The sequence below is a fragment of the Mauremys mutica genome, chromosome 7, assembly GCF_020497125.1.
Source record: "Mauremys mutica isolate MM-2020 ecotype Southern chromosome 7, ASM2049712v1, whole genome shotgun sequence".
In the NCBI taxonomy this organism is placed as follows: Eukaryota; Metazoa; Chordata; order Testudines; family Geoemydidae; genus Mauremys; species Mauremys mutica.
Genome location: NC_059078.1, coordinates 23,684,358 through 23,708,444, shown reverse-complemented (window position 1 = coordinate 23,708,444; position 24,087 = coordinate 23,684,358). Strand labels below are relative to the sequence as shown.

The window sequence follows — 24,087 nt, the reverse complement described above, 5'->3', positions numbered from 1 at the left end:
CACTCCCTATGTTCCCATCACCATTAGCAATAATCATCTCCATTGGCTGGCAGTCTCAGCAAGGAGGTCCAGCAAGACAGTCCGGGGCATGTCAGTGGAGAGTAATTAGAAGCTCATGCTGCTACCAGCAATGCAAGGGAGATAAAATGAGCTTGACTGGTGGTTGTGGCCAGGGATTGAATGTTCTGTCCTCCTTGCTCTCAGAGAGCCTGGGACAGGGGTGTAAAGATCATACACAAAGGCCATTTATTTACCAAAATACAGACAAGCTTTTGTCCATGGCTTCCACCATGGATGGACCCAAACCTACTGTTATAGAGGTGTTCTCTGGCAGAGAGGGACACAAAGCCTCTGCAAAAGCTCTCACACACTAATGTTCTCTGCTCCAGGGCACTGAATGACAAAGCAAAGTGTGTATGTGTGTAGGGGAGAAACAGAGGGAGCCCCAAGCCGGACAGCCCCATGGCTGTGAGAAATTAAGAGGCCCCAGTGTGACTGAAGAGGAGATAAAGATGCGAGGCTGCTTTAGCCTAGCCTGGCCATGCTGCTCTGCTCCTTTCTTCCCTTTCCTCTTCAGAGGGTGTTTTACAGAATGTGGCTGCAATTTTATTTTCAGTTCTCAGGCCATTAACTCAAGAGCAGCCTCTGAGACCTCACAGCCTCTCTTCACTTGCAAAGTTAGCCTGGGATGGTCCATCATAATGCAGCATTGAGTACCTCATGGACTGAGACAAGGTTAGGCTGGTAAATGAATGGAAAAGAACCCTCCCTGAACCCCCTCAAATGAGATGAAATCATCTCAACCTGTCTGAAAGGAGAAAGAGAGGTGTATGTATGTGACAAGGAGGGACAGGAAGTGGTGCAGCTTGGAAGAGGAATGGGCAGTGAGGAGCTGACAACTGATTCCTCTCAGGCCATATAGATGGGTATCTCCTCCGGAATAAGTGGGTGGAGTGGGTGGCTGAGCAGCTTTCCAGGTGTATAGCTGGATCTCCCTTGAGGAAGTGAGAGAGACAAGGTGGGTGAGGTAATATCTTTTATTGGACCAACTTCTGTTGGTGAGAGAGACAAGTTTTCGAGTGACACAGGGCTCCTCTTGGAAAGCTTGTCACTTTCACCGACAGAAGTTGTTCCAATTAAAAATATTACCTCAAGGCTCACCCTGCCTTGTCTCTCTAATATCCTGGGACCAAACCATCTACAGCAACAGTGCAAACACCTGGGGCATTGAGGCACGCAGGCCTATCCAGGGCTCCTGTTCTATCAGGATAGGTGGGCTTATCCTGAGGGGGTGGAGCACTTTGAGCTGCTTCCTCAATCTCATAGACTCATAAACTTTAAGGTCAGAAGGGACCATTATGATCATCTAGTCTGACCTCCTGCACAATGCAGGCCACAGAATTTCACCCACCCACTCCTGTAACAAACCCCTAACCTATGTCTGAGTTATTGAAGTCCTCAAATTGTGGTTTGAAGAGCTCAAGCTGCAGAGAATCCTCCAGCAAGTGACCCCTGCCCCATGCTGCAGAGGAAGGCGAAAAACCTCCAGGGCCTCTGCCAATCTGCCCTGGAGGAAAATTCCTTCCCGACCCCAAATATGGCGATCAGCTAAACCCTGAGCATGTAGGCAAGACTCACCAGCCAGCACCCAGGAAAGAATTCTCTATAGCTATATATTTCTCCAGTCTCTATAGCTATATACCTCTCCAGCTTTGTACGTGGTTATTGTAAACCTCAATTCAATGCAAAAGTAGCAAGCCCTCCTCCCTGCTGCTGGACCTGGGTGTGCCCTGAGGCTGGAAGCTCTCTTCCCCCCCCCCCCCCCCACCACCTCCTCGCTACCTTCCCTGTAGGCAAGTTTCCAGGACACCCCTCTTTGTAGGACATGAATATTCACCAATATCTGGCTCTCCATCCATTCACCGGGGCCTGGATTTAATCAGAATGGCTGAGGAGTCTGTGATTAAATGGTTCCCTGGGGTGTTAGTGCCTCCAGTCGGCTTTGGGCTTTCTTTGTTTTTTTGGAGGGTCATTCCCTGAACCATCTGCTTCCCCTTAATGTGGCAGGGACAGGGAGGCCAAGCAAAGGCCTGAGCTCCGCAAGGACAGTACTGTCAGTGGGATGCATTGTGTTGTGCAGACTGTGAATACTGAACAGCCCACATGGGGTCACTTGGACTAGCAGCCCCCTTGTGTAAAGCAGGGGCTGGGTGGTATGTTACAATGAACAGATCATCATGCTGGCGCAAACAGGGAATGCATTGTCAAGGCCTGGTGGAGTCTTTATCGCAGCTTTGTGCTTTATAAGCACCATCCATGGTCTGGATTCTGGTATCGCGTGTCATCGGAGGTGAGATGAGTTTGCCAGTCTCAGCGTCATCCCCAGTCTGCAGCACTAATATGGCACAAGTCCATTCTGTGAGGACAGGGGGAAATAGGGGATCCTCTGGAAATTTGCTCTCAGGCACATTCCATTTGTGGGGAAGTGCCCCTCAGAATGACCCTCCCAGCACTTGGGTGAGAAGGGCTGATTCTACACAGTCAGCCCGCGGGGGTGGGGAGTGCGCAAGGTTGGGATCCAAACTGTCACATTATCGGGATCCCCTTCATTGGGTCTGAGTTCCCCTCAGGAGACGTCAGGGCTGCTTCTTCATCTCCCAGGTCTCCAGAGACGAGGGAAGTCCTGAGATGAGTCCAACACTGGCTGCCCCACTAGCTCAGTTATCGTTTCTGTAGCACTGGAAACACGCAGGGCACTTCACACTGGGTCAGATATGCTTAGCAGAAAAGTAGGTGCAGCTGCTGGGCAGCCGCTGCAGCACGTGGGAAATTCCCTGTTTCATCACAGCTTCTGGGACCCACTGGGTCGATCAATCTGAGGTATTGATGAGCTGTTGACAGTCCTGCTGTCTAATGCTGGATAGACGCTTCGTCCCTCCCCCCCCCCCCCCCGACGCATCAGCCACAGGGAGAGAGCTCATCGCTCCCTGAGGACACGGGCATTATTTAAGAGGCAATGAAGGCTTGAGGGGGTGCAGAGATCTGTGGGCGTCAGGTGTAGAGGGACGGAAGCTCCTTGTTCTCTTTCTGCCTGGCAGTGTTGATGCAGCTTCAGTGACTTTTGTTGCCTCTCCCTTCCCATGTCTCATTGCCTCCTACTCACCATAGCATGAAGGCAGCAGTTCAGGGCTCAAATACAAGGCAGTGGGGATGAGGGGCATATCCCAAGTCTAGCCAGCAGCATCTGAATGGAGATGGAGAGTTTGTTTCCTTCATCCACAGGCTTCTCTAGACAGGTGCTTATTGTGCTTTCCAGTCTCAGGGCAGATGAGGCCAAAGCCAAGTACACACCCAGCCCCCTGCCTCCAGTCCGGCATGTCGTCTTCTCGCTGCTCAGAGTTCTGCTGCCAGGCATTCTCCTGTCCGACCCAGAACCCAGACCCGTGTCTGCTAAGCTCTAACAGCTATAAATCAGGCATGTGCCCCCCGCCTATTGATTGGCACTGAACACCCAGTGAGCATAGTGAAGGGAGCTCCTCTGTCTATGGGTGGGAGCCAACTGGGATGGAACCAACCAAACACACAGATTGTACTTGCAATTACTGGAAAAGAAAATGGGCAAGGAAAGAGGAGGCAATGGGCTTGCAGTGCAGAGTCTCAAATCCCCTCCCTTCCTCCAGACAGGGGGCTGCAATGCAAAGTCCTAACAACCTCCCCCTCACGTGGACAAAGAGGCTGCCATGCTGGGACCCCTGCCCCTCCTGATTCTGACAAGGGTGCTATAGGGGATTTCAAAATCAGCGCTAGAGTAACAACCTCCCTGAAAAACTGATTAATGAAGCGGAGCAAAAAGGGCCAAAGGGCTGCTGTTTATTTGGAGACCTTCATATCTAGGACTTGTAAAAAATCCCATTTAACATTTCCCCTCCGCCTGGCACCATGCAGCCCCACATGCCTGTGGCAGAGTGCTAGGAACTAGAACCCAAGGTACAGCTACACTGCAAAATAACCCTGCGGCAGCAAGCCCTGGGCTCGTGCTACAGGGCTAAAAACAGCAGCATAGACATTCCCACTTGGGCGGGAACGCAGGCTCTGAGACCCTCCCCCTTGCCAGATTCCAGAGCCCGGGCTCTAGCATAAGCAGGAATGCCTACCCTGCTAGACCATAAGCCCTAGGAGCCTGAGTTGGTTGCCCTGGGCACTGAGACTCATGGCTGCAGGGTGTTTTTTGCAGTGTAGATGTCCCCTGAGGTACAGTACTAGCTACTTCCCTCAGGGAATGGATTTAATTGGGGGGGCTGGGTGCTCAGTGACTTAATTAGGCAGCAGGCTGATGAGCTAATGAGAGCAATCAGCCTGTCAGCTGGGAACACTTAAAGCACAGGAAGGAAGGTAAGGGAATGCAGCAGGATGCGATCTTTCCCTCGCTCTCTCCCCAGGGTGGACTGAAAGGAAGTGTACTTCCAAAGCTCCAATGGTATGTTGTTGTACAGGGCTGTACTGGTGGAGGGGACCCAGTGAATAGCACCCATGTCTATAAACTCAGAAGCATGCAGCCTGTTTGTGGTGGTCCAAAGGATGGAGAAGGCAGCCTGCTAGAGGGCCTCACCACTTCACTACCCTGAGTGCCCCATAAATGGAACCACCACCTCTGGGGTGGGGAGGAAGTAGTCAACATCCAGCACCTGCAGGGAAGAGATATGGGGCAAATTTCAGTTCTTATGAAAGTTCCCAGTTACCTGTCTTGTCCACATAGGATGAACGGGAGCTCACCTTTTAGGGCAGGGGTAGGCAACCTATGGCACACGTGCCGAAGGCGGCACGTGAGCTGATTTTCAGTGGCACTCACTGCCCTGGTCCTGGCCACCGGTCCGGGGGGGCTCTGCATTTTAATTTAATTTTAAATGAAGCTTCTTAAACATTTTAAAAATCTTATTTACTTTACATACAACAATAGTTTAGTTATATATTATAGACTTATAGAAAGAGACCTTCTAAAAACATTAAAATGTATGACCGGCACGCGAAACCTTAAATTAGAGTGAATAAATGAAGACTCGGCACAGCACTTCTGAAAGGTTTCCGACCCCTGGTTTAGGGTCTGGTCTGAAAAGACTCACTCGCTGTAGAGTTGGTGGTGCTCAGTTTGCCCCAGATGAGAGGAAGAGCTAGCATTTGGGTGTTTCATAGCCCTTGGCCATCCCTCTAATTTCTGAAGTCTGGATTTCCAAGCTAGATTGATGGTCCTGCGGACTGAAGGCCTCTCTCCTACAGAGCAAAGCAGCAGTTGGGGAAGCTTCCCACCCACCACTTTCTGCCAACAGAAAGACCCCCTGTAGCAATCAAAGCAGAGTTTATACTCTATGGCCTAGCCAGTCCTTGATTTCTCTGATAGATGTGCGCTCTGTGACACAGGCCCCAAATTCATCTCACGTGGGGGCCACCAAACAGTCATCCAATTTTGACAACTTCTTGTCACTGCATTCTTGTCTGGGATTCCCAGTACACCCAACAATCAGGAGGAGAGTACACATTCAGGACACCCGAATGGAGGGCTCTTGGTTAGATGGTGTTGCCTCTCTCCCTGAGATCTAAGCAGGTAAAAAGCATCCTATCGGTACTGGTTGGAACCAGAGTTGTTTTCTGGCCTACGCCAGCCTGTGCTAACCTCTATTCATACTGTGCAGATAGCGATGGTTCCCTCCATTATCCCCACCACCACCTCCTCTGCCTCTGAGTCGGACAGAGTCAGCAGTGGGGGCTTCACAAGGAGAACTCGGGTGAGATTTTCTGCCTCACTTCCACATGAAACATAACGAGTTGGATTTAAAATGAAAAGCAAGCCCCCAAGCCATCCACCAGGAGATTAGCTCTTGGGTGATTGCTATGGTGCCTCTCTCTCCTTCCTGCCCCTGCTCTTTCTCAGCCCTGTTTGAATCTTATCTCCAGAGCTCCAGTGCTGGTGTTTGTGAGGGAGGCTTCCACCGGAATTTTCAGGGTTGCAGAAAAGCAGTCACCTTTTAGAGAGAGGGAAAAGGGAGAAATTTCAATCTTTTAAATCCTCCCAAGCGCTGAACTTCAAACGGGGCTGAGGAAATCAAAGGGCTGGCATCTCAGCCAAGTTGCTCTGGCAGCTCAGAGGCAGCGTGGAGCTGGTGGGGGCTGGAGGAGTGTTGCAGTGAAATGGGGAGCTTAGCACTTAAATACGTTGGCCCTTCATCTCCTGAGACCAAGCTTCCAGTTAGAGCTCAGGAGGGTTTGCAGCTCCCAGTGCTGCCAACAAACCTACAACCTCAACCTCTGACGGGGCCATTTGTGACAGATTGTGCTGGGGCTCTGTGATTTGGAGCCTTTAACAGGGATTAGATTGAGTCCCCCAAACTCATTTCACTTGTGAGCGCAGTAAGATCTGAATGCAGCTGTCTACTGGAGCGTCAGCCCTCTTGCGCATCCCAGCAACAATGCCCACTGGTTGTATGTAATGCATTGAAGCCCAGGTTATGTCAGCGCAGCAGGAGATAGCGAATGCAATTATCTCCCAGTCGGCAGGGCTGGCAGCACAGACATGGAGTGAGGGGCTGATAATATCCTCCTGCTGTGCTGTCCCTAGGATACAGGCTCTCCCTTTCACAACACCATGACATGAACAATGTGGGGGAGACCAGAAGGACTTTTGGGTCCCCCAAGACCTTCCACTGAGAACACAATGATGCTTCTCTGCGCAGGAGCATGTGGAGGGTGGGACAGAGATTATTAATATGAGTTAAAAAAGCTCTGTGCACTTACACTAGTAATTAAAGCAGCTCCCCCCTCCCATTGGAAATGGTAGGAGCCATTCTGACTGTTGTGTGAGGGCCGCATCTCGCCTTTGGTGTGGTGTCCTGCTAATGGAGTGGTTACACTGGCTGAGGATCCGGAGGTGCTCTGTTATAGCGGAGAGGAGCAGGCAGCGTGGGTTATAGATAGGCGGAGTAGCTGAGAACTCATCTTTCAGTTTTCAGCTGCAGGAAACAATATGAAAGGTGTATAAATAAAAGCACAAAGAGAGCGGAGATGTATGGGCCAGAGCGTAATGACTTGACTTCTTATTCTCCGGAAGCGCTTTTGCTGGAGCCATTCCATCACAATCATGTTGTCCTGGGGCTGCTGCTGTCACAGGCACTACTGTTGTGGGCTAGGAAGGAGCCCGCAGGGAAAAGGTTGAGCCCCTTCACCTCCAGGCCCTGCCACAGCTCTAGGGGCAGTGACACAGCAGGAAGCTATGTGCAGAGAAACTGAGTCCTGTGTCTCTAGCAGGCTGGTTGTGCAGGAGAAAGTCTCGGCATCACAGCTGTGTGATTGTGTGTGGTGAGGGGAGCTGAGGTTGTTGCGCTGGCCCACAATCCTTTGGGGGCACAAACTAATGATGCTGCAAACAGCAGCATCCCCTGGGAATCGGAAGTATCCTGGAAAAAGCAGGGCGGGTGGTTGCACCAGTCTGGGAAACAGGATGCTGTGAGTTCCGCTTGAATGCATCAGTGCACTGTAGAAGATAGGGCCGGGGCGGTGCAGTGAGGCCTGGCAGCATTGGGTTGATGGGGAGGTCTAGGAGGCTGCTGTTTGTGTGAGCTCAGGCAGATCATCATGCCAGCAACACTGAAACCTCCAAGGAGAGGTCAGTCACTGATGCATGGGCTATGTCTTCTCAGCACAGCTGGGGGATTGATAAGGATGTCATTTCTTGGGCGGGGGGGGGCGGCGGGAGGAATGGCATTCCAGCAGACCTCCCATAGCCCTGAGTCCGTTTGCATCAGTTCTGGAATGGTCCTGTGTCCCCCTCTGTCTGGGCTCTAGTATTTGCTAGGCACTGATATGCTAACACTCTCCACAAATGGTAACGCTGGGAAGAGGGACCTTCAGAGGAGTGTCCTGAGGGACCTTCAGCTTCTTGAGTTCAGGGTATTGGCCTGTGGGTGCTCATTGCTGATTTAACTCCTCTGAAGGGTCGAAAGGCACTATCAGAATGTCCCCCACCCCCAGTTGCTGTAGGAGTTCTCCAGGGCATGGAGGGGAGGTTAAGAAAAGGGACTGACAGTGTGTTGGATTCCCCAGTGTTGCAGGGGCTCCCTGGTGGGACACAGAGGGGTGATTGGGAGGAGGGGAGGCAGTTGCAGAAGGTGGGGTTCCCTCCCAGGCCATGTAAGTTGTCCTAGTCACAGTGGCACAGCCCCATAAATCCACTCACATCTCTTCGCTTTTCCTGCCAAGATGAATGTTTCCTTTGAACCCTAAGCTATGTCATAAATCAGAGCGCCCCTCCCTTGTGTGTGCTGAGTCCCAAGCTGCAAGATATTCCTTGAACTTGGCACAAAAATGTTAACAATAGCGTGAATTAAAGATGCCCCATGTTCCTGTGAAAGGGAATGTGCGAGGCCATTTCTGGGGAATCCATTTTCCTGTCAGACGCCAGGCCCAATCTTTCTGCAGCAGACAGGGGAAGAGTAATGCCCCTTCCAGGAAACTGATCAAGGCTCTTTCAAGTGGTGCTTTGCAGAGATGATCGCACTGGCTTAGGAAGGGGAGAGGGAGGAGGACACTGGTTCTGTAGCCTGCAGGCCTTTTGTGTCTCTACAGGGGACCAGCTCCATCCATTTCCCAGCACCCTTCCTGTGTGAGCACTTTTAAGGGGTATTGGGGTCAGTGGCAGAGTGGCTGAGCTTAGTCTCAGGTGCAAGTCACCTCCCCTGGTCCAGCAAGATGCATGAGTTGCTGCAGCCGTTCTAAACACTGAGGCTGGTGTGAATATTGGCTCACAGTATTGGTGCCAGTCTTGTTGCTGAAGAAGGTTTGTTTTTAAATCTGGAGTTTCCCAGAGTCTGTGTTGCGTGCGGTGCCGCCCATAGGAGAAGTTCACACAACAGCCACCCAGGGAGTAGACAAGTGAGGAATAGCACCTTGTACGTGTGAAGGATAAGTGCCAAATGACACCAGGGCTGCTATCTAGTAAGTCTGAAGATGGATTGTTCCATTAGATGGTGAACTGAAAGTTTTCTTATGATTATTATAAAACATTCCTATAGCATTATAAATTTCCCCACGGCCTCGCGGAGCATCAGCAGAGCACGTGCCCTGCCCTGAAGAGCTTCCTGGCTCACGAAGAGAAAAATGCACAAGGGGCAGGAAGATGTGGGGATTTCTCATGAAGGGAAGAAGGATCAGATTCATCCCCGGCGCAACTCAGCTGACGTCACTAATGAGTAGGGCCTGAAGGGAGCAGGGCTTGCAGGAAGAAGCGTCTTCCAGGAAAAGATTTGAAGGAGGAAAGGGAGGGGCCCCTTGGTGGCTGAGGGGTGAGTGGGCTGGACTTGTGATCAAATGGGGCATTGGAATATTTCCTGACAAAGCCACTAATTTGCTGTCAGTATTAAAAAAATAAAATCACTGCGTAGCCATGTCTACACTAGGGAGCTTACAGGCACAGCTGTACCGATGCAGCTGTGCCGCTGTAAGATCGCTCGTGTAGCTGCTCTGCGCCGACAGGAGAGAGCTCTCTCATCGACATCATTAAATCACCCCCAACAAGCGGCGGTAGCTATGTCGGAGAGGAGAGCATTTCTGTCAGTGTCACTTATGTCACTCAGAGGGGTGTTTTTTCACACCCCTGAGCAATAGAAATTATGTTGACAAAAGTGCTACTGTAGACATAACAGAAACCTACTTTTCCCTAGTTAGATATGGGAAGGTTAAGAACAGCCATACCAGGGACCAGCAGGCTTAATACCAGGTAGGGTAGTTAGCAGGATGGAAAACTATGGCCCAGCGCACTCCTGATGAATAAAGAACCCATGGCATTTTTGCAAGATTCAGGGTGTTAGTCCCATTGTTCTGGCAAAACCCAACTGGGTAATTATATTCTTCCATTCTATGGCTAAACCCTAACTTGGCTGTATCTACCTACCTTCTTACTCATCATTGCAGTATCTAAATTCTGTGCTAAACTCTCGTGTAGTGTTGCTGGGAAGTGCTGCTGCATTCCACCCAAAGCATGATGCGTTTTAGTGGTAGGGAAAGTGGAGTGATGCCGAGTCTAAAGTCGGGGGAAGCTCTGTGTCGGCTGCCAGCAGCAGCCTGGGCACCAGGGGAAGGGGCAGCCCGCTCGGAATGCCCAGGGTGTGGAAAATGATCCCTACATGAATTGAATTCTGTGAAATATTTGAAGCTTTGAAATACCCTGTAGAAACCAGTTAATAATGGAGTAGTAACAGTATTAGACCCAGGAGTCTGCCTTGTGACCTTATGTTTTCCTATCTACGCTGCTATGTGGGCAGGCCCGGGGGGGCAGTCTCTCACTGCCAGGGAGACTCACATCATCCCTGCTGGCCTTTGAAGGGAGTCCCACACAGCCCATTGCCTTGATTGCACATCGCTCACTGAGATCTGTGGCCTAGAGGAAGGGTCCCTCTCCACTCTCATTCCAGAGGAGGCAGGCTTGCCCCTGAGCATTTGGTGAGCTGAGGACTCTGAATCTGACGTCATGGGGATGCAGAGTGTTAGCTGCTAGTAGCCTGTGCTCCAGGGGCAAGGGGCAGCCACCTCAGCAAGCTCCAGGGATGTTCACGGAACTGTGCATGGAACAGGATCCCAAGGGCTGGAGTTTGTTTGCAAGGAAGATAAAGATAAAAGAGAATAAAACAATTCAAGTTGGGGGAAGAAGGAAGAGCAGGAGCAGATGGTGAGGAGGAAGGAAGCAGTGAGACAGGCATAGAGCCTTTGAGACCCAGGAGAAGAGAGGAAGGGGATGGAGAGGGAAGGGGAGAAGACAGAGGGAAGGGGGGAGGGAAAAGCAGAAAGAATTAATGGTCAGAATACTAGTAGCCAAAACACACTGAAACCCTGTTAGCTGCTCTTAGCTCCCGCCACCCCAGTGCTCACTTACTCCTCAGCCCCTCCCCCAGCTGTGCCCATGGCTAGCCAGCACTATTGCTTGCTCATTTTCATGAGCACCCAATTTGCTCCCAAGTGTGCAAAGACCCAAATCAAACAGAAGCGTAGTGGCAGACTCTGCCCAGGTCCAGTGTGTGCTGAGCACAGCAGGCATGCGCTCTGGTGCACACCCTGTCATGTTGTTTATATATACAGGCCTCATGTAGTCTGTGATTCCATGTATTAAGTGGTGGCACAGACTCATGCTCCAGAATCTCAGCTATCATTAAAAAAAAATATCTAGCCCTCATGGTAGCAAGGGAAGCCTTCCAAATGTGACCTGAACGTAATCAATGCAGGAATGTCTGCCTGAGTCTGCAGAGTGCCTGAAACAATAACTCTGTAGTGGAACTGCCCTCTGACGCTCAGTGGAGAATTAATTCTCAAACTTAATGATGACAGTTTAAATGGCACCATTGCTGACTATTTCACTGTCAATCATTTCAAAAGTAACATCCTTAGGCCACAACCCAAGCTGCCCTTTTCAACTGCCAGAGACTCAGCTTCCCTCTGACAGCTTTTGTGGTGGTTGTGTTGTGTTGTTAATACACCGGTCAGTGGCACGCTGAGAATTGTACATGCAGAGGTAGTGTAATGAACAGGATTCAATATCCAGTTAAATACCAGTGTGGGAAGAGCTGTCCTAAGTGGGTTATTCACACTAAACACAGTGATACCCTCCAATATTCAGTGTATCAAAAGTTGTTGCAGAGACTTCTCTCTGGGTGCTGGAGTAGCCACAGAAATTAGGCCTGGCCACGGAGTTTAGGCCAAGCTTGAAGTGGGATCCGTGGAGCTCTGGTTACTCATGGATAGGGCCCTACCAAATTCATGGTCCATTTTGGTCAATGTGATGGTCGTAGGATTTTAAAAATAATACATTTCATGATTTCAGCTGTTTAAATCTGAAATGTCACGGTGTTGAAATTGTAGGGGTCATGACCCCAAAAGGAGTTGGGGGGAGGGTGTGTTGCAGTACCGCTACCCTTACTTCTGCGCTGCTGCTGGCGGCGGCACTGCCTTGAGAGCTGGGTAGCTAGAGAACGTCAGCTGCTGGCCGGGACCCCAGCTCTGAAGACAGAGCCACGACCAGCAGCAGCGCAGAAGTAAGGATGGCATGGCATGGTATGGCCACCCTTATGTCTGCACTGTTGCTGGCGGGATGCTGCCTTCAGAGCTGGGCACCTGGCCAACAGTCGCCGCCCTCTGGCTGCCCCGCTCTGAAGGCAGCGCAGAAGTAAGGGTGGCAATACCATGACCCCCCCTAAAATAACTTTGTGATCCCCCTGCGACTCCCTTTTGGGTCAGGACCCCCAATTTGAGAAACGCCGGTCTCCCCCCTTGAAATCTGTATAGTGTAGGGCAAAAGCACACAGAAGACCAGATTTCATGGGGGGAGACCAGATTTCACGGTCCGTGACATGTTTTTCATGACCGTGGATTTGGTAGGGCCCTACTCGGAGCTCTATGCCACTCATGCCCTCATCTTCCAGTCAAACAACTGCCATGCTTTAATGTTTTCCTCGTCTCTTCTGCAGACGGGATCCACAGCGTGACAGCCCAGTGCGTCCTGCGTGCCATCGTCATCACAGAGGACATGCTGGCCAACAGCATCACGGTGCGGCTGGAGAACATGTGGCAGGAACGCTTCCTCTCGCCGCTGCTCACCAGCTTCCTGGAGGGCGTGGCCACTGTGTTGGCCACACCCAAGGAGGATGTCTTCATCTTCAACATCCAGAACGACACGGATGTGGGTGGCTCAGTGCTGAACGTCAGCTTCTCAGCGCTGGCTCCCCGCGGCGGCCACTTCTTCAGCTCAGAGGAGCTTCAGGAGCAGCTGTACATGAAGCGCATGACTCTGACCTCCATCTCCATGCTGGAGGTGCTGCCCTTCGATGACAACGTCTGCCTGCGGGAGCCATGCCAGAACTACATGAAGTGCATCTCCGTGCTCAAGTTCGATAGCTCAGCTCCCTTCATCGCCTCCCCATCCACCCTCTTCCGGCCCATCCACCCCATCACAGGCCTGCGCTGCCGCTGCCCCCAGGGCTTCACCGGGGACTACTGTGAAACCGAGATCAACCTGTGCTACTCCAACCCCTGCCATAATGGGGGCATCTGCACCCGCAGGGAGGGTGGCTACTCCTGCATCTGCCGCCAGCACTTCACAGGTAAGTGCCTGATCCCCGCTGAGGGGGAGGAGCACACTGTGTTGTGGGCATGGCTCTGCCAGGCCTGGCCATCAGTGGGGAAGAGGGTCTCTGCTATCCCAGGATAAAGAGACCAGTTTTCGGACGTGTCTTTGCCACACACCTTTCCAGCAGTAATAATCCTGGGTCTTCGCTCTGTAAAGGAGCCAGAACAGGGTTGATTGGTTACGGCTTTTGTATCCGAAACGACGCATTGCAGCAGCATGTCAGAGTTTCGTTGGGAACGGCTTGCTAGAACCACAGGGGCAAACGCTGACTTGGTCAGCTTAACCCTTCATCCTTCCAGAATGGGGACCCCGTGTGGGTCTGTCAGACTCTGTCTGCCTGGATGGACACTAGAGAGTCTAGGCAGAGGCCTCCTCCCATACTGGGCAATGCGTGGCACTGGGCTGAGCAACTCTGTCTGCCAGGCTGCTGCCCTCTTACCCCACAGAAGTCCCTGTGTTTCCATGGTGCTGTATGTAACAGGGGAAAGGAGAGTGGTATTAACATGGCCCTGAGCAGTCTTCTGGTTTCTTCCCATCCCCCTCGCTCCTGAGGAATCAGCTGCTAATGCTGCAGACTTAGTGGATTCTGCTGCTTTGAGTTTGTAAATGTCACCTGGCTTGTGTTTTGCTGGTTTAACCAGGACGGGAGGCACTAGGTACAAAATGCCATGGCCCTATGCCTGGCACCAGGAATCAAAGCCACGGGAGCTCCCGGCTCTATGGAGCTGTTTGTAACAAGGCTGAAACCCTTTGACTAAAGCGAAATGCCTTGTCCTAGCCCAGTATGTCGGGAAGTGGGGATTTGGGGGTTACCCCATGGAGAGGGGACTCTCTCCGTCCTCTTCACTCAATCGCTTTCTCAGAACAACAGTTTCCCTGGGGCTGGGGAATGTGCCTGGGGTGGGGAGGAAAGAGGCGGTTGTTTCTGCTCATCCTCCCACTTGCTCACGGCTGCAATGCCACAGATGTTCCAGGCGGGCAGACATGACACTCAGGTGCCTCCCACACATGGAATCCACCCTCAGCTCTGCTGTGGCTGGAGCTTGCCATCCTCAGCAGCCTTTTGTCCCTGACAAGGCAGAAAGTTTCATTTCACTCGGGGAAATCAAACTGCTGAGGAGCCTGCTCCTCTGAGCCATTGCTGCAGAGTGCACTGAGGGAGCAGCAGGGAGACTTGTGATGGAGGCTCCAGCCTGTGACGGTCACACAGTGCTGCTGGCAGAGGCAGCCAGATCTATCTATTGCGTCTCCCCAGCCAGTCAGTTTATCAGCATCTGGCAGAGCCACTCTGTGCATTTAGGTCTCCTCCCCCAGCAGGTGGGAGGGCAGGGAGGGAGCCACTCTTGGGAGGGGAAGTAAGGCTGGCTGGTGCGTGGCCTGTTCCAACCGGGGGAAATGCAGAGACCGAGCATCATTCCCGAACTGCCAGCACCCCCGCTGCCTGGGAAGGAACGGAGAGGTTGGGTTGTGCTGTCCATCAGGGAAGGAGATTCTAATAAGGGTGTGTAGAGGCTGCGAGGCTGAAACGTGAATCTGTACCCCAGTGCCAGCCTCCGGGAGCACGAGGAACAGCTCGCACTGCAGGAGCGTGACTGGGACTGGGGAGCATTGCAGAGCTGTGGGGGCTGGGCCAGCCTGGAAGGGTCGAGGTGCTGCAGGTCAGGGGCGAGGGGCATTGCAGAGCTGTGGGGGGGCTGGGTCAGGCCTGGAGGAGTCGAGGTGCTGCAGGTCAGGGGCGAGGGGCATTGCAGAGCTGTGGGGGCTGGGCCAGGCTGGAAGGGTCGAGGTGCTGCAGGTCAGGGGCGAGGGGCATTGCAGAGCTGTGGGGGCTGGGCCAGGCTGGAAGGATCGAGGTGCTGCAGGTCAGGGGCGAGGGGCATTGCAGAGCTGTGGGGGCTGGGCCAGCCTGGAAGGGTCGAGGTGCTGCAGGTCAGGGGCGAGGGGCATTGCAGAGCTGTGGGGGGCTGGGCCAGCCTGGAGGAGTCGAGGTGCTGCAGGTCAGGGGCGAGGGGCATTGCAGAGCTGTGGGGGCTGGGCCAGGCTGGAAGGGTCGAGGTGCTGCAGGTCAGGGGCGAGGGGCATTGCAGAGCTGGGGGGGCTGGGCCAGCCTGGAAGGGTCGAGGTGCTGCAGGTCAGGGGCGAGGGGCATTGCAGAGCTGGGGGGGCTGGGCCAGGCTGGAGGAGTCGAGGTGCTGCAGGTCAGGGGCGAGGGGCATTGGGGAGCTGTGGGGGCTGGGCCAGCCTGGAGGAGTCGAGGTGCTGCAGGTCAGGGGCGAGGGGCATTGCAGAGCTGTGGGGGCTGGGCCAGCCTGGAGGAGTCGAGGTGCTGCAGGTCAGGGGCGAGGGGCATTGCAGAGCTGTGGGGGGGCTGGGCCAGCCTGGAGGAGTCGAGGTGCTGCAGGTCAGGGGCGAGGGGCATTGCAGAGCTGTGGGGGCTGGGCCAGGCTGGAAGGGTCGAGGTGCTGCAGGTCAGGGGCGAGGGGCATTGCAGAGCTGTGGGGGCTGGGCCAGCCTGGACGGGGCGAGGTGCTGCAGGTCAGGGGCGAGGGGCATTGCAGAGCTGGGGGGGCTGGGTCAGGCCTGGAAGGGTCGAGGTGCTGCAGGTCAGGGGCGAGGGGCATTGCGGAGCTGTGGGGGCTGGGCCAGCCTGGAGGAGTCGAGGTGCTGCAGGTCAGGGGCGAGGGGCATTGCAGAGCTGTGGGGGCTGGGTCAGCCTGGAGGAGTCGAGGTGCTGCAGGTCAGGGGCGAGGGGCATTGCAGAGCTGTGGGGGCTGGGCCAGCCTGGAGGAGTCGAGGTGCTGCAGGTCAGGGGCGAGGGGCATTGCAGAGCTGTGGGGGCTGGGCCAGGCTGGAAGGGTCGAGGTGCTGCAGGTCAGGGGCGAGGGGCATTGCAGAGCTGTGGGGGCTGGGCCAGGCTGGAAGGGTCGAGGTGCTGCAGGTCAGGGGCGAGGGGCATTGCAGAGCTGTGGGGGCTGGGCCAGCCTGGAAGGGTCGAGGTGCTGCAGGTCAGGGGCGAGGGGCATTGCAGAGCTGTGGGGGCTGGGCCAGCCTGGAAGGGTCGAGGTGCTGCAGGTCAGGGGCGAGGGGCATTGCAGAGCTGTGGGGGCTGGGCCAGGCTGGAAGGGTCGAGGTGCTGCAGGTCAGGGGCGAGGGGCATTGCAGAGCTGTGGGGGGCTGGGCCAGCCTGGAAGGGTCGAGGTGCTGCAGGTCAGGAGTGAGGCGCATTGGGGAGAGGTGCGGAGCTGCGTGGGGATACTAGGACTGCACTAGCTGGGGGTACTCTTGGTCAGGACTGAGGGACATGGGGAGAGGTGCAAGGACTGGACTGGCAGAGGCATTGGCCTCCTAAACTAGCCCTGTGCTTGCTGGCTGGAGAAGCGGGAAGGGAGCCTGTGGCTGCTGGTGGAGTGAGGATCTCACTTGCTGGCTCCCAGGCCTGTGGCTCCCCTCAGCTGGGAAGAATTGCTGTGGGGGATGGGGGGTAGCAGATGGCAGGGTTGTGAGCAGCTCCTGTGTTGGTGGTTACTGGTGAGATAAGCAAAGTCAATAGTAATTAACCCCCAGCATTTAACGTGTGAACAGACATTAGCAGAGAGGTTAATGAGCTCGTTTCCCTGTCACTTCCCGCCATCTCCCCATCCCCCACAAGCAGCCGGGCAGGTAACAGGACCTAGTGCTGGGTAGTTCCCTGCTGGGCTCTGGAAGCCCCAAGGAGACAAAATGTGAAGAGGCAGCTCCCCCCCCACCCCTTTCCCACCCCAGGTTCTCTCTCTCTGTCGGTCTAAGCCCTCATCACCTGTTTCCCAATCCCTATCTCCTGCTCTGTCACTGAGCCCAGCTCTGAGCATCATCCCCTGGGCTGGTCAAAGCCTTGTCAGGGCTGACTGACATGGGCAAGCATAGCTCAGCCAGCGTGTGGGGAGAGGGAGTGTCAGCCTGCTGGGAGGGCCTGGCAGGTAGCCTGGGCCAGCCAGCACCGGTGTGCACACAGGGTGCATTGCCCTGCCAGGGTGTGTGCCGCAGCCAGAAACTGCTGCCGATTGGGCCTTTGGATGTGAGCAGGGGTCTGTCAGTGCCCAGGACTCTCACCCTCCTACTCCTAGCTCTGTTCCTTCTCCCTCATGCACAGGGTTCTCATGGGCTGTCCGTGGCTCATTGCTCTCTCCAGCCTGGTTACACACCCGTGTGGATAGGAGTCCCTGGCCTACAGGTACCCCTCCAGGACCTGGGCCTTCCATTGGGCTCCATGCTCCTCACATTGGTTTGCTCTTGTCCTGACCCTGTGGCCCCAATGACCTAGCAACAGCAGCCTCTAACGTGTGGTGGGGTAACAGCACAGAATCCAGGCCAGGCCTTACCTAGAGCTGGGCTGTGGAGATACTGGGGCCTGGCAGGCAGAGGGCTCCCTGCATGCTGATTCCCTTGGAGTAATGAGTTGGGGACTGTCCTGGATCGCTGTGCACTGGGAGGGATGCTGGGGTGGCCCTGGGTTTCTGCGCTCACTAGAATCAGGCTGCTTACGCCACAGCATGTCACCAATGTGATGTAGCCCCATCCCATTCGAGGGCTGTTTGATTTGCGCCGATATGTGTCACCAAGGGGGAGGCCTGTGCGATGGGCCCAGGCTAATGCTAGGCTGAACGTCAGCGCCCAGAAACAGATTCTGGGGACGGCCCTGGTTGTGCTCCTTCAGCACAAAGAGGGTGGGCTGGTGTTGGGAGGGAAGTGAATAGCTGTTGCACCTGAGTTCCCTGGAGATGAGACGGGTATGGGGAGGTACTCCAAAGGCAGTGGGCGTGGGGGACACTTGCTGTTGGGTGGGGGAAGGGCCAGTGTAGTAGATACCACAGGAGAGACAGACCAAGAGGAGAGAGCAGAGAGTCCAGGACTGCAAGCCCTGGGCTCTGAGGAGCTCTGGAGCCTGCGACCACTTGAGGAAGAGGGGAGGAGGGTGAGGAGTTCCCAGCCCTCCAGTTGGGATGAATAAAACATGGCTGCTGCTTCTTCCTTCCTTCCAGCCCCCCTCCCTCCCCCCCCCCACAGTGCTGGCTCAGAGGAATACATTACTGATCCCATCAAAGGGAGGGAGGGTGCCTTCATTTCAGAGACAATGAAACATGTCTCTGGTTCCCTTGGGTGCATGGCTGCCTGTTCCCAGATTTAAAGTGACAGGAACTCCCCCTTTGATAGCTGCATGGATCAGCCTTGATCTGTGGTAGAAGGGAGACACAGGGCAGGGAAAGAGAAAACAGGAGGCTGATGTTGCAGACAGGGCAGGTGTGTGTGGGAATCCCCCGTTCTCGCAGCCACTGACAAGGGCTCCAGTTTGCAGTTGGCAACTGTGGGGGCTGAGACTGCAGAGACCAGGATGTGGGGATTCCCAAGGGTCATGTGGTGTCCGGCTAGGGTGACCAGACAGCATGTGTGAAAAATCAGGATGGGGTGGGGCGGCGGGGGTAATAGGAGCCTATATAAGAAAAAGACCCAAACATCGGGACTGTCCCTATAAAATTGGGACATCTGGTCACCCTGTGTCCCTCTGGAAAGGCTGGGAGGTTCGTCCTGAGCCGAGGTACAGTGCAGGGACAGACGTTTCCAGATACCATGTGGGGTCATTACAAACATAACCCAGGTGAAAGGGGCGGTGGCTAGCCTGGGGGCGGGCAACTAGAGACAGCGCTTTCCACCTCCAGTGCTCCCCTTCCAAGTGGGGGCTCAGATCATTGGGCCTGGCTGTTCCAGGGCTGGAGGAAAGACAGACAGAGCCTTTCAGCGGCTGGCCAGCTGTAGCTGTAATTGTGGCCATGGCCTATGTGAAATGGGTGTGGGGTGCCAGTCTGGTTCCTGCAGGATCACACGGGGTGGTGCTAATCACCCCCTGTGGGAAAGCTCATACCAGAATGGCCCTGGAGAGTAAACGCCTCACCTCCTGGGGACAGAGTCCCTCCAGGGCAAGGCTGAGGCACACGGGCAGGGCAGCATGGGAGGGAAGCCTGCCCTACCACTCCCTGGCCTATGCCCTCTCGGTGGGTAGATAAATCTGGTGCTCTCCAACCTGGCACCCTGCACCAATCGGGTCACAGGCCCAGCTCCTCCCCGGGGGTTAGGGTCCCAACTCCCACTGATGTCAGTGGAAGTTAGGAGCCTAAATATCTTTGGGGGTCTGGGCCAACGACTTCAGAGATCTTCCCTGGAGCTGTCCTAGGGCAACACTCTGGGGATTACAGGGTGTTTTCCCTATGGAGAAAGGGCGTCTGGCCATTCCAGGGTCACTGAGAAAGAAGTTTCCTGTTGAAGAAAGGAGACCCAGCTTCCTCCATTAGCTATGTTATAGAGCATACAGGTGAGATGCTCCACCAGCAATGCTGCAGGGCACGGCCATAAGGGTTTCTTCTTAGTGGAACTGATGAAATGAGTGCACGTGAAACCGAGAGACTGGAGTGCTGAGTACTCAGGAAAGGGTGGGCAGGAGCTGCTGAAGCATCCCAGTACTGCTCGGCTGATACACTTCATCCCCTGCTAGTCCAGCCCTTGGCTTTCCCCATACAGCTCTGCTGATGCCCCACAGTACTGACCCACAGATCCTGCCCCCTCGTGCAGCAGGGGCCCCTTCCAGCCTCCCTGGGGCAGAGACTTCCAGTTCCGCAGGAACTGTGAGCTGATTTTCGTATGCATCGAGGCTGAGAGAGTGACACTTGTTGCATTGGTGACCTAAGCAAGCTTGTGAACTTCGGTCTGCAGGGCTACATGTGTAGTAAGAGCCTCAATAATTACGAGTTTGAAGGTGTTCTCGGCCATGCCATAAAGCCCTGTATGCTCCGGTAGCTAATGGGAGAGTATTGAAATAGAGAGAGATTCGTCCCTTCTAACCCCTCCATTCCCTCTCCAGAGCCACAGGCAGCAGAGAGAAACCCCAGTGGAACTGATATTTCCTGCCTCAGTGGCCATGGCAAAGAGTTCAGCTTGTCTGAATGATGGTGCAAGTGTGAACTTAGGGCCCTGCTGAAGTTCCAGCCATGGCCTTGAGTGGCAGGCAGCGCCACCCAGTGGCCATGCAGGCAAATGACAACAGTGCACGCATTGTTGTAGCTGTGTCAGTCCCAGGATATTAGAGATAAGGTAGGTGAGGTAATGTCTTTTACTGGACCGAGTTCTGTTGGTGAGAGAGACAAGCATTTGAGCTTTGTGTAAGTGCAAAAGCTTGTCTCTTTCAGCTTGGGGTGGCACAAATCTTGGAGCCGGCCCTGGTCATATCTTTTATTGGACCAACTTCTTTTGCTGATGTGAGGGACATCGGCAGAGCTAGGTAGAGTCCCAAGAATGTAATGAGGGGGAGGCTGCAGGTCTGGGCTGCAGTACATGAGTAGAGCTTTGCTGGGACCAGAATTAGCATATCAGGGATGCTGAAGTGTGGACCGAGCTGCATTGGCTGCACAGCGTGTGGGCCCACAACTGGAGCAGAAGCGGGTAGCGCAGGCCAGGACTGAGGAGTTGCAAGGGAAGACAGAAATAGCAGCAGATTTTGCTGGCACTGGCTGAAGAAAGCCATCCCATTTCCTTATTTCAATCTGTTGCCTTGGCAGTGGTGTGAGGGGTAAAGGGCACACATTACTGCTCCCATGAAGGGACTCGCAAGGAGATGGAATGGGGTTAGTGCCCCAGAGTAACAGAACCTGGGTCATCCACGGGGAACCTGGGTCATCCACAGCCAGGAAACCAGGTAACAGGACACAAGGCCTGGCTTTAGTCCAGTAGCCTAATGGACTGGGGTATTCATTATAAACCACCAGGGTAACTGCCATCCCATGAACTTTTTGACAGCAGGCCCAGGAGAAAGGCCAGGGACTGCATAAACTCTGGAGAGTGAACTCCTCTCTGTCTTTAGAGGGACTCTCCTTTGGCTTGGAACGCTGGCTTGGGGGCAGCAATCATGCCTTGGCCTTGGGGAGAATGTAATGAGGGGGAGGCCTAATGGGTCTTTTCCATCTCTGCTTCCATCTCTGCTTCCTGTGCTGTTACGTAGAAGTCTGTTGTGCATACGCTGTTAGAAAAACAAGGTGGGTATGGTAATATCCAGGGCCGGCTCTAGGCACCAGTGCTCCAAGCATGTGCTTGGGGCGGCACTTTCCAAGGGGCAGAGCTCCGGCTCCTTTTTTTTTTTTGCTTGGGGCGCAAAAAGCCGGGAGCCGGCCCTGCGTGGAGGTGAGCTGCGGCGGTGGGGGGCACGGGGAGGGCCACAGGAAGTAACCTGGGAGGGGGAGCAGAGGAACCGCCCCCCCCCCGCGCTCACCTCCACCTCCTCCCCCGAGCGTGCTGAGGGAGGGGTAGGAGGAGAAATGCAGTGTGCCCGGGGGAGGAGGCGGGGCTGAGGATATGGGGAAGGGGTTGGAATGGGGCGGGGATGGGGCGGAGCAAAACTATTTTCCCGCGGCCCCCCACTGGATCACTCTGCTGTGCTGCATCATGATGACTTGGGTCTGGGCTCATCATAGGAGGAACCCTCTGCTCTGTCTCAGCCAGGCACCAAGCCTGTCCCATAAGAGGAAGAAGGGAGGATTTATGAGAGGCCCTCTGCAGTTGGGGATGAGAGGGCCAGATGCAAGCAGGAGCGGGGAGGCACTGTCTGGAGATTCATCTCTCAGAGCTGCTGGGAGGTGGGTTGTTGGTGAGCAGTACACATCCCACTCCAGGCTGGTCCCCTCTCCCAGCCTATGGGGTTACAACTGGCACTGGCAGCAGTATTAGCAGCCCAGAAGGCAGATGCATTTCAGCTCAGGGGCAGAGGGACTGAAACCCCAAAGCGACCCCCGCCTGCAACCTCTGTGATCCCATTGGGCTGGAGAGCCAGTGCTCCAAATTCCAGAGCTCGGGGAGGTTAGAGGCTCACCCCTGTGGCGATTAGGAAGAGTGAGGGAGAGCCTTGTGCAGCTGGGGAACAGCTGCCTGCAGGCTCTGCTGCCCACACCGTACTGACCTCGCTGTGGCACTGTTCTCTGGACTTGCTGGATCCTGGGCAGGAAAGCCCCTCCGGGGACTGGAGGCAGCAGGCAGGGCTGGGAAACATCTCTTCCTTAGGGATGAGGCTTTGGGTGACAGCTGAGCTCTGCGGCCTGGGTGACGAGCAAAAACCTGCCTTGTGCCTATGCTGGGATCTGAAGGGAGCTCTCTTAGCTCGGCGGGAATCCTCCTGCAGACCTCAGCCTGTGCGCCTTGCACCCACAGCTGAGCTCAGCTGCCTCAGGCCTAGCAATGGGAGACACTTAGTCTCAGGGTGATGGGGCTGGGCACCACTGAGATGGTGCCTCCTGGGACGCGTGGGGACCTTTAGGTTTCGCCCTGGTATGTGACTTATGTCCCTCAACTAAGGAGTGAGAACAGACAGAGCTGCAGATCCGTCATATTCCTGCAGGGGGCAGTGTTACAGCCCTATGAGGCAGGTAAATCCTGCCACCCAGAGTGCACTGGCCGCCCTTGGGCCATGTCTGTCCCGGAGCCACAGGCAGCGTGTCTCACACACATGGTCTCTCAGTGCGGCAGGGCAGAACTGGCCAGCACCAGGGACTCTGGGGAGCAGGGAACTGGCACCGAGGCTGATGGGCCCGAGGTTGAGTGACTCACTGTCAGGGAGGATATTTGGCCAGCTGTCAGCCTCTTGCTAGGGGGACTCTTTACAGGCAAGGGAAGGGCAAGGTTCCCCAGCCCACGCCCACCCTGGTGCTTGGGAAATGGAACTGGGGTGGCTGTGGGCTGCTGTCAGATGCTCGTGCAGCTATGGGGAAGGGAGACCCGTTCAGCTGGCCTCCAGCCTGGCTGGTTCCTGTCCAGGCAACTTTGGGGCAGGGACCTCCATCCCTTACTGCTGGGAGCCCCCCAGCTCTGCTCCAGGGTGTGTCCTGAGCCCCTTGTTCCGTTCTCATCCCCAACAGGTGACAACTGCGAGGTGGACAGCCGCTCGGGGCGCTGCCTCCCCGGCGTGTGCCGGAACGGCGGCACCTGCACCAACTCTGCGGATGGCGGCTTCCAATGCCAGTGCCCCTCCGGGGGCTTTGAGAAGCCCTACTGCGAAGTCTCCACACGCTACTTCCCGCCCACGTCCTTCGTCATGTTCCGGGGGCTGCGCCAGAGGTTCCACCTCACCCTCTCCCTCTCGTAAGTCCTGCTCTTCCTTCTACGTGGCGTGGGTGCCCAGGGCCCCGCCAAAGCATCTGGGACCCACCCAGCCAAGGACTCTCCCAGCCCAGGTCCCTGTTGAAGCACCGGGGAAGGGGGGAAGGGGAGTTCGTCAATTTATTCCAAGGCTCCTGTGAAGTGCCTAGGGTCCACCAACGATGGGCACACTCCTGGGCCCACCTGTCCAGTGAATTGCTGAAGTGCCCAGAGCCCTCCCCACTGAAATGCCTTGGTCCTGCCCAGCCCAGGGGCCTCTGAAACATTTCCATTGCACTCTGTAAACCCTTCACTCCCGGGATTTGCAGGGAAAAGCTCTCTCCAGATATTACATTCAGCACCCCTCTGTCCCCCCCCGCCTCCCAGCTCCTCTTTGGAGCCCTGCTGGTAGAGCGGCATGGGGCCCCGGCAGGCTCTCTCTCACCAGAGGGCCTCTCAGTGCTCTTGCTCAAGGAGTTTAACCGGGATAACAGATGTGCCAGCTGTTGCTGTGATTTCCCATTCTGTTTGAGGGGGCATTTCCCCCTGGAATACCATCTGCAGTTGTCCCCAGCCTGCCCTTCCTCTGGAGGGTGCCCCAGGGAATAGATGCTGTGCTTATCCCGCCTCCTCAGGTGTGTGTCCTCGTGTGGGTACAGAGCTCTTCTAGCACAGAGTTCATTCACCAATTGGAACCAGAAGCCAGAATGTGCTTTTGTACTGGTGTCCAGGTCTTCCTGCAAATCATTGCCCGCTGCGGGGTAAATGCACATTGCTGTGGG

At 55.0% G+C, this 24,087-nt stretch overlaps 1 protein-coding gene across 6 annotated transcripts in view; it reads left to right on the top strand.

Annotated features, from left to right (window-relative positions):
* CELSR3 (cadherin EGF LAG seven-pass G-type receptor 3) overlaps positions 1–24,087 on the top strand; it is a 70,459-nt gene that overhangs the window by 9,241 nt on the left and 37,131 nt on the right. For 5 of the 6 annotated variants that reach the window (XM_045023257.1, XM_045023258.1, XM_045023259.1 and 2 more), the window contains exons 2-3: positions 12,501–13,133; positions 23,086–23,308. In XM_045023257.1, coding sequence (XP_044879192.1) covers positions 12,501–13,133; positions 23,086–23,308 — 856 coding nt within the window. Of the gene's footprint in view, positions 1–12,410; positions 13,134–23,085; positions 23,309–24,087 lie in introns of those variants that run through there. The other variant, XM_045023260.1, reaches the window with a different exon arrangement.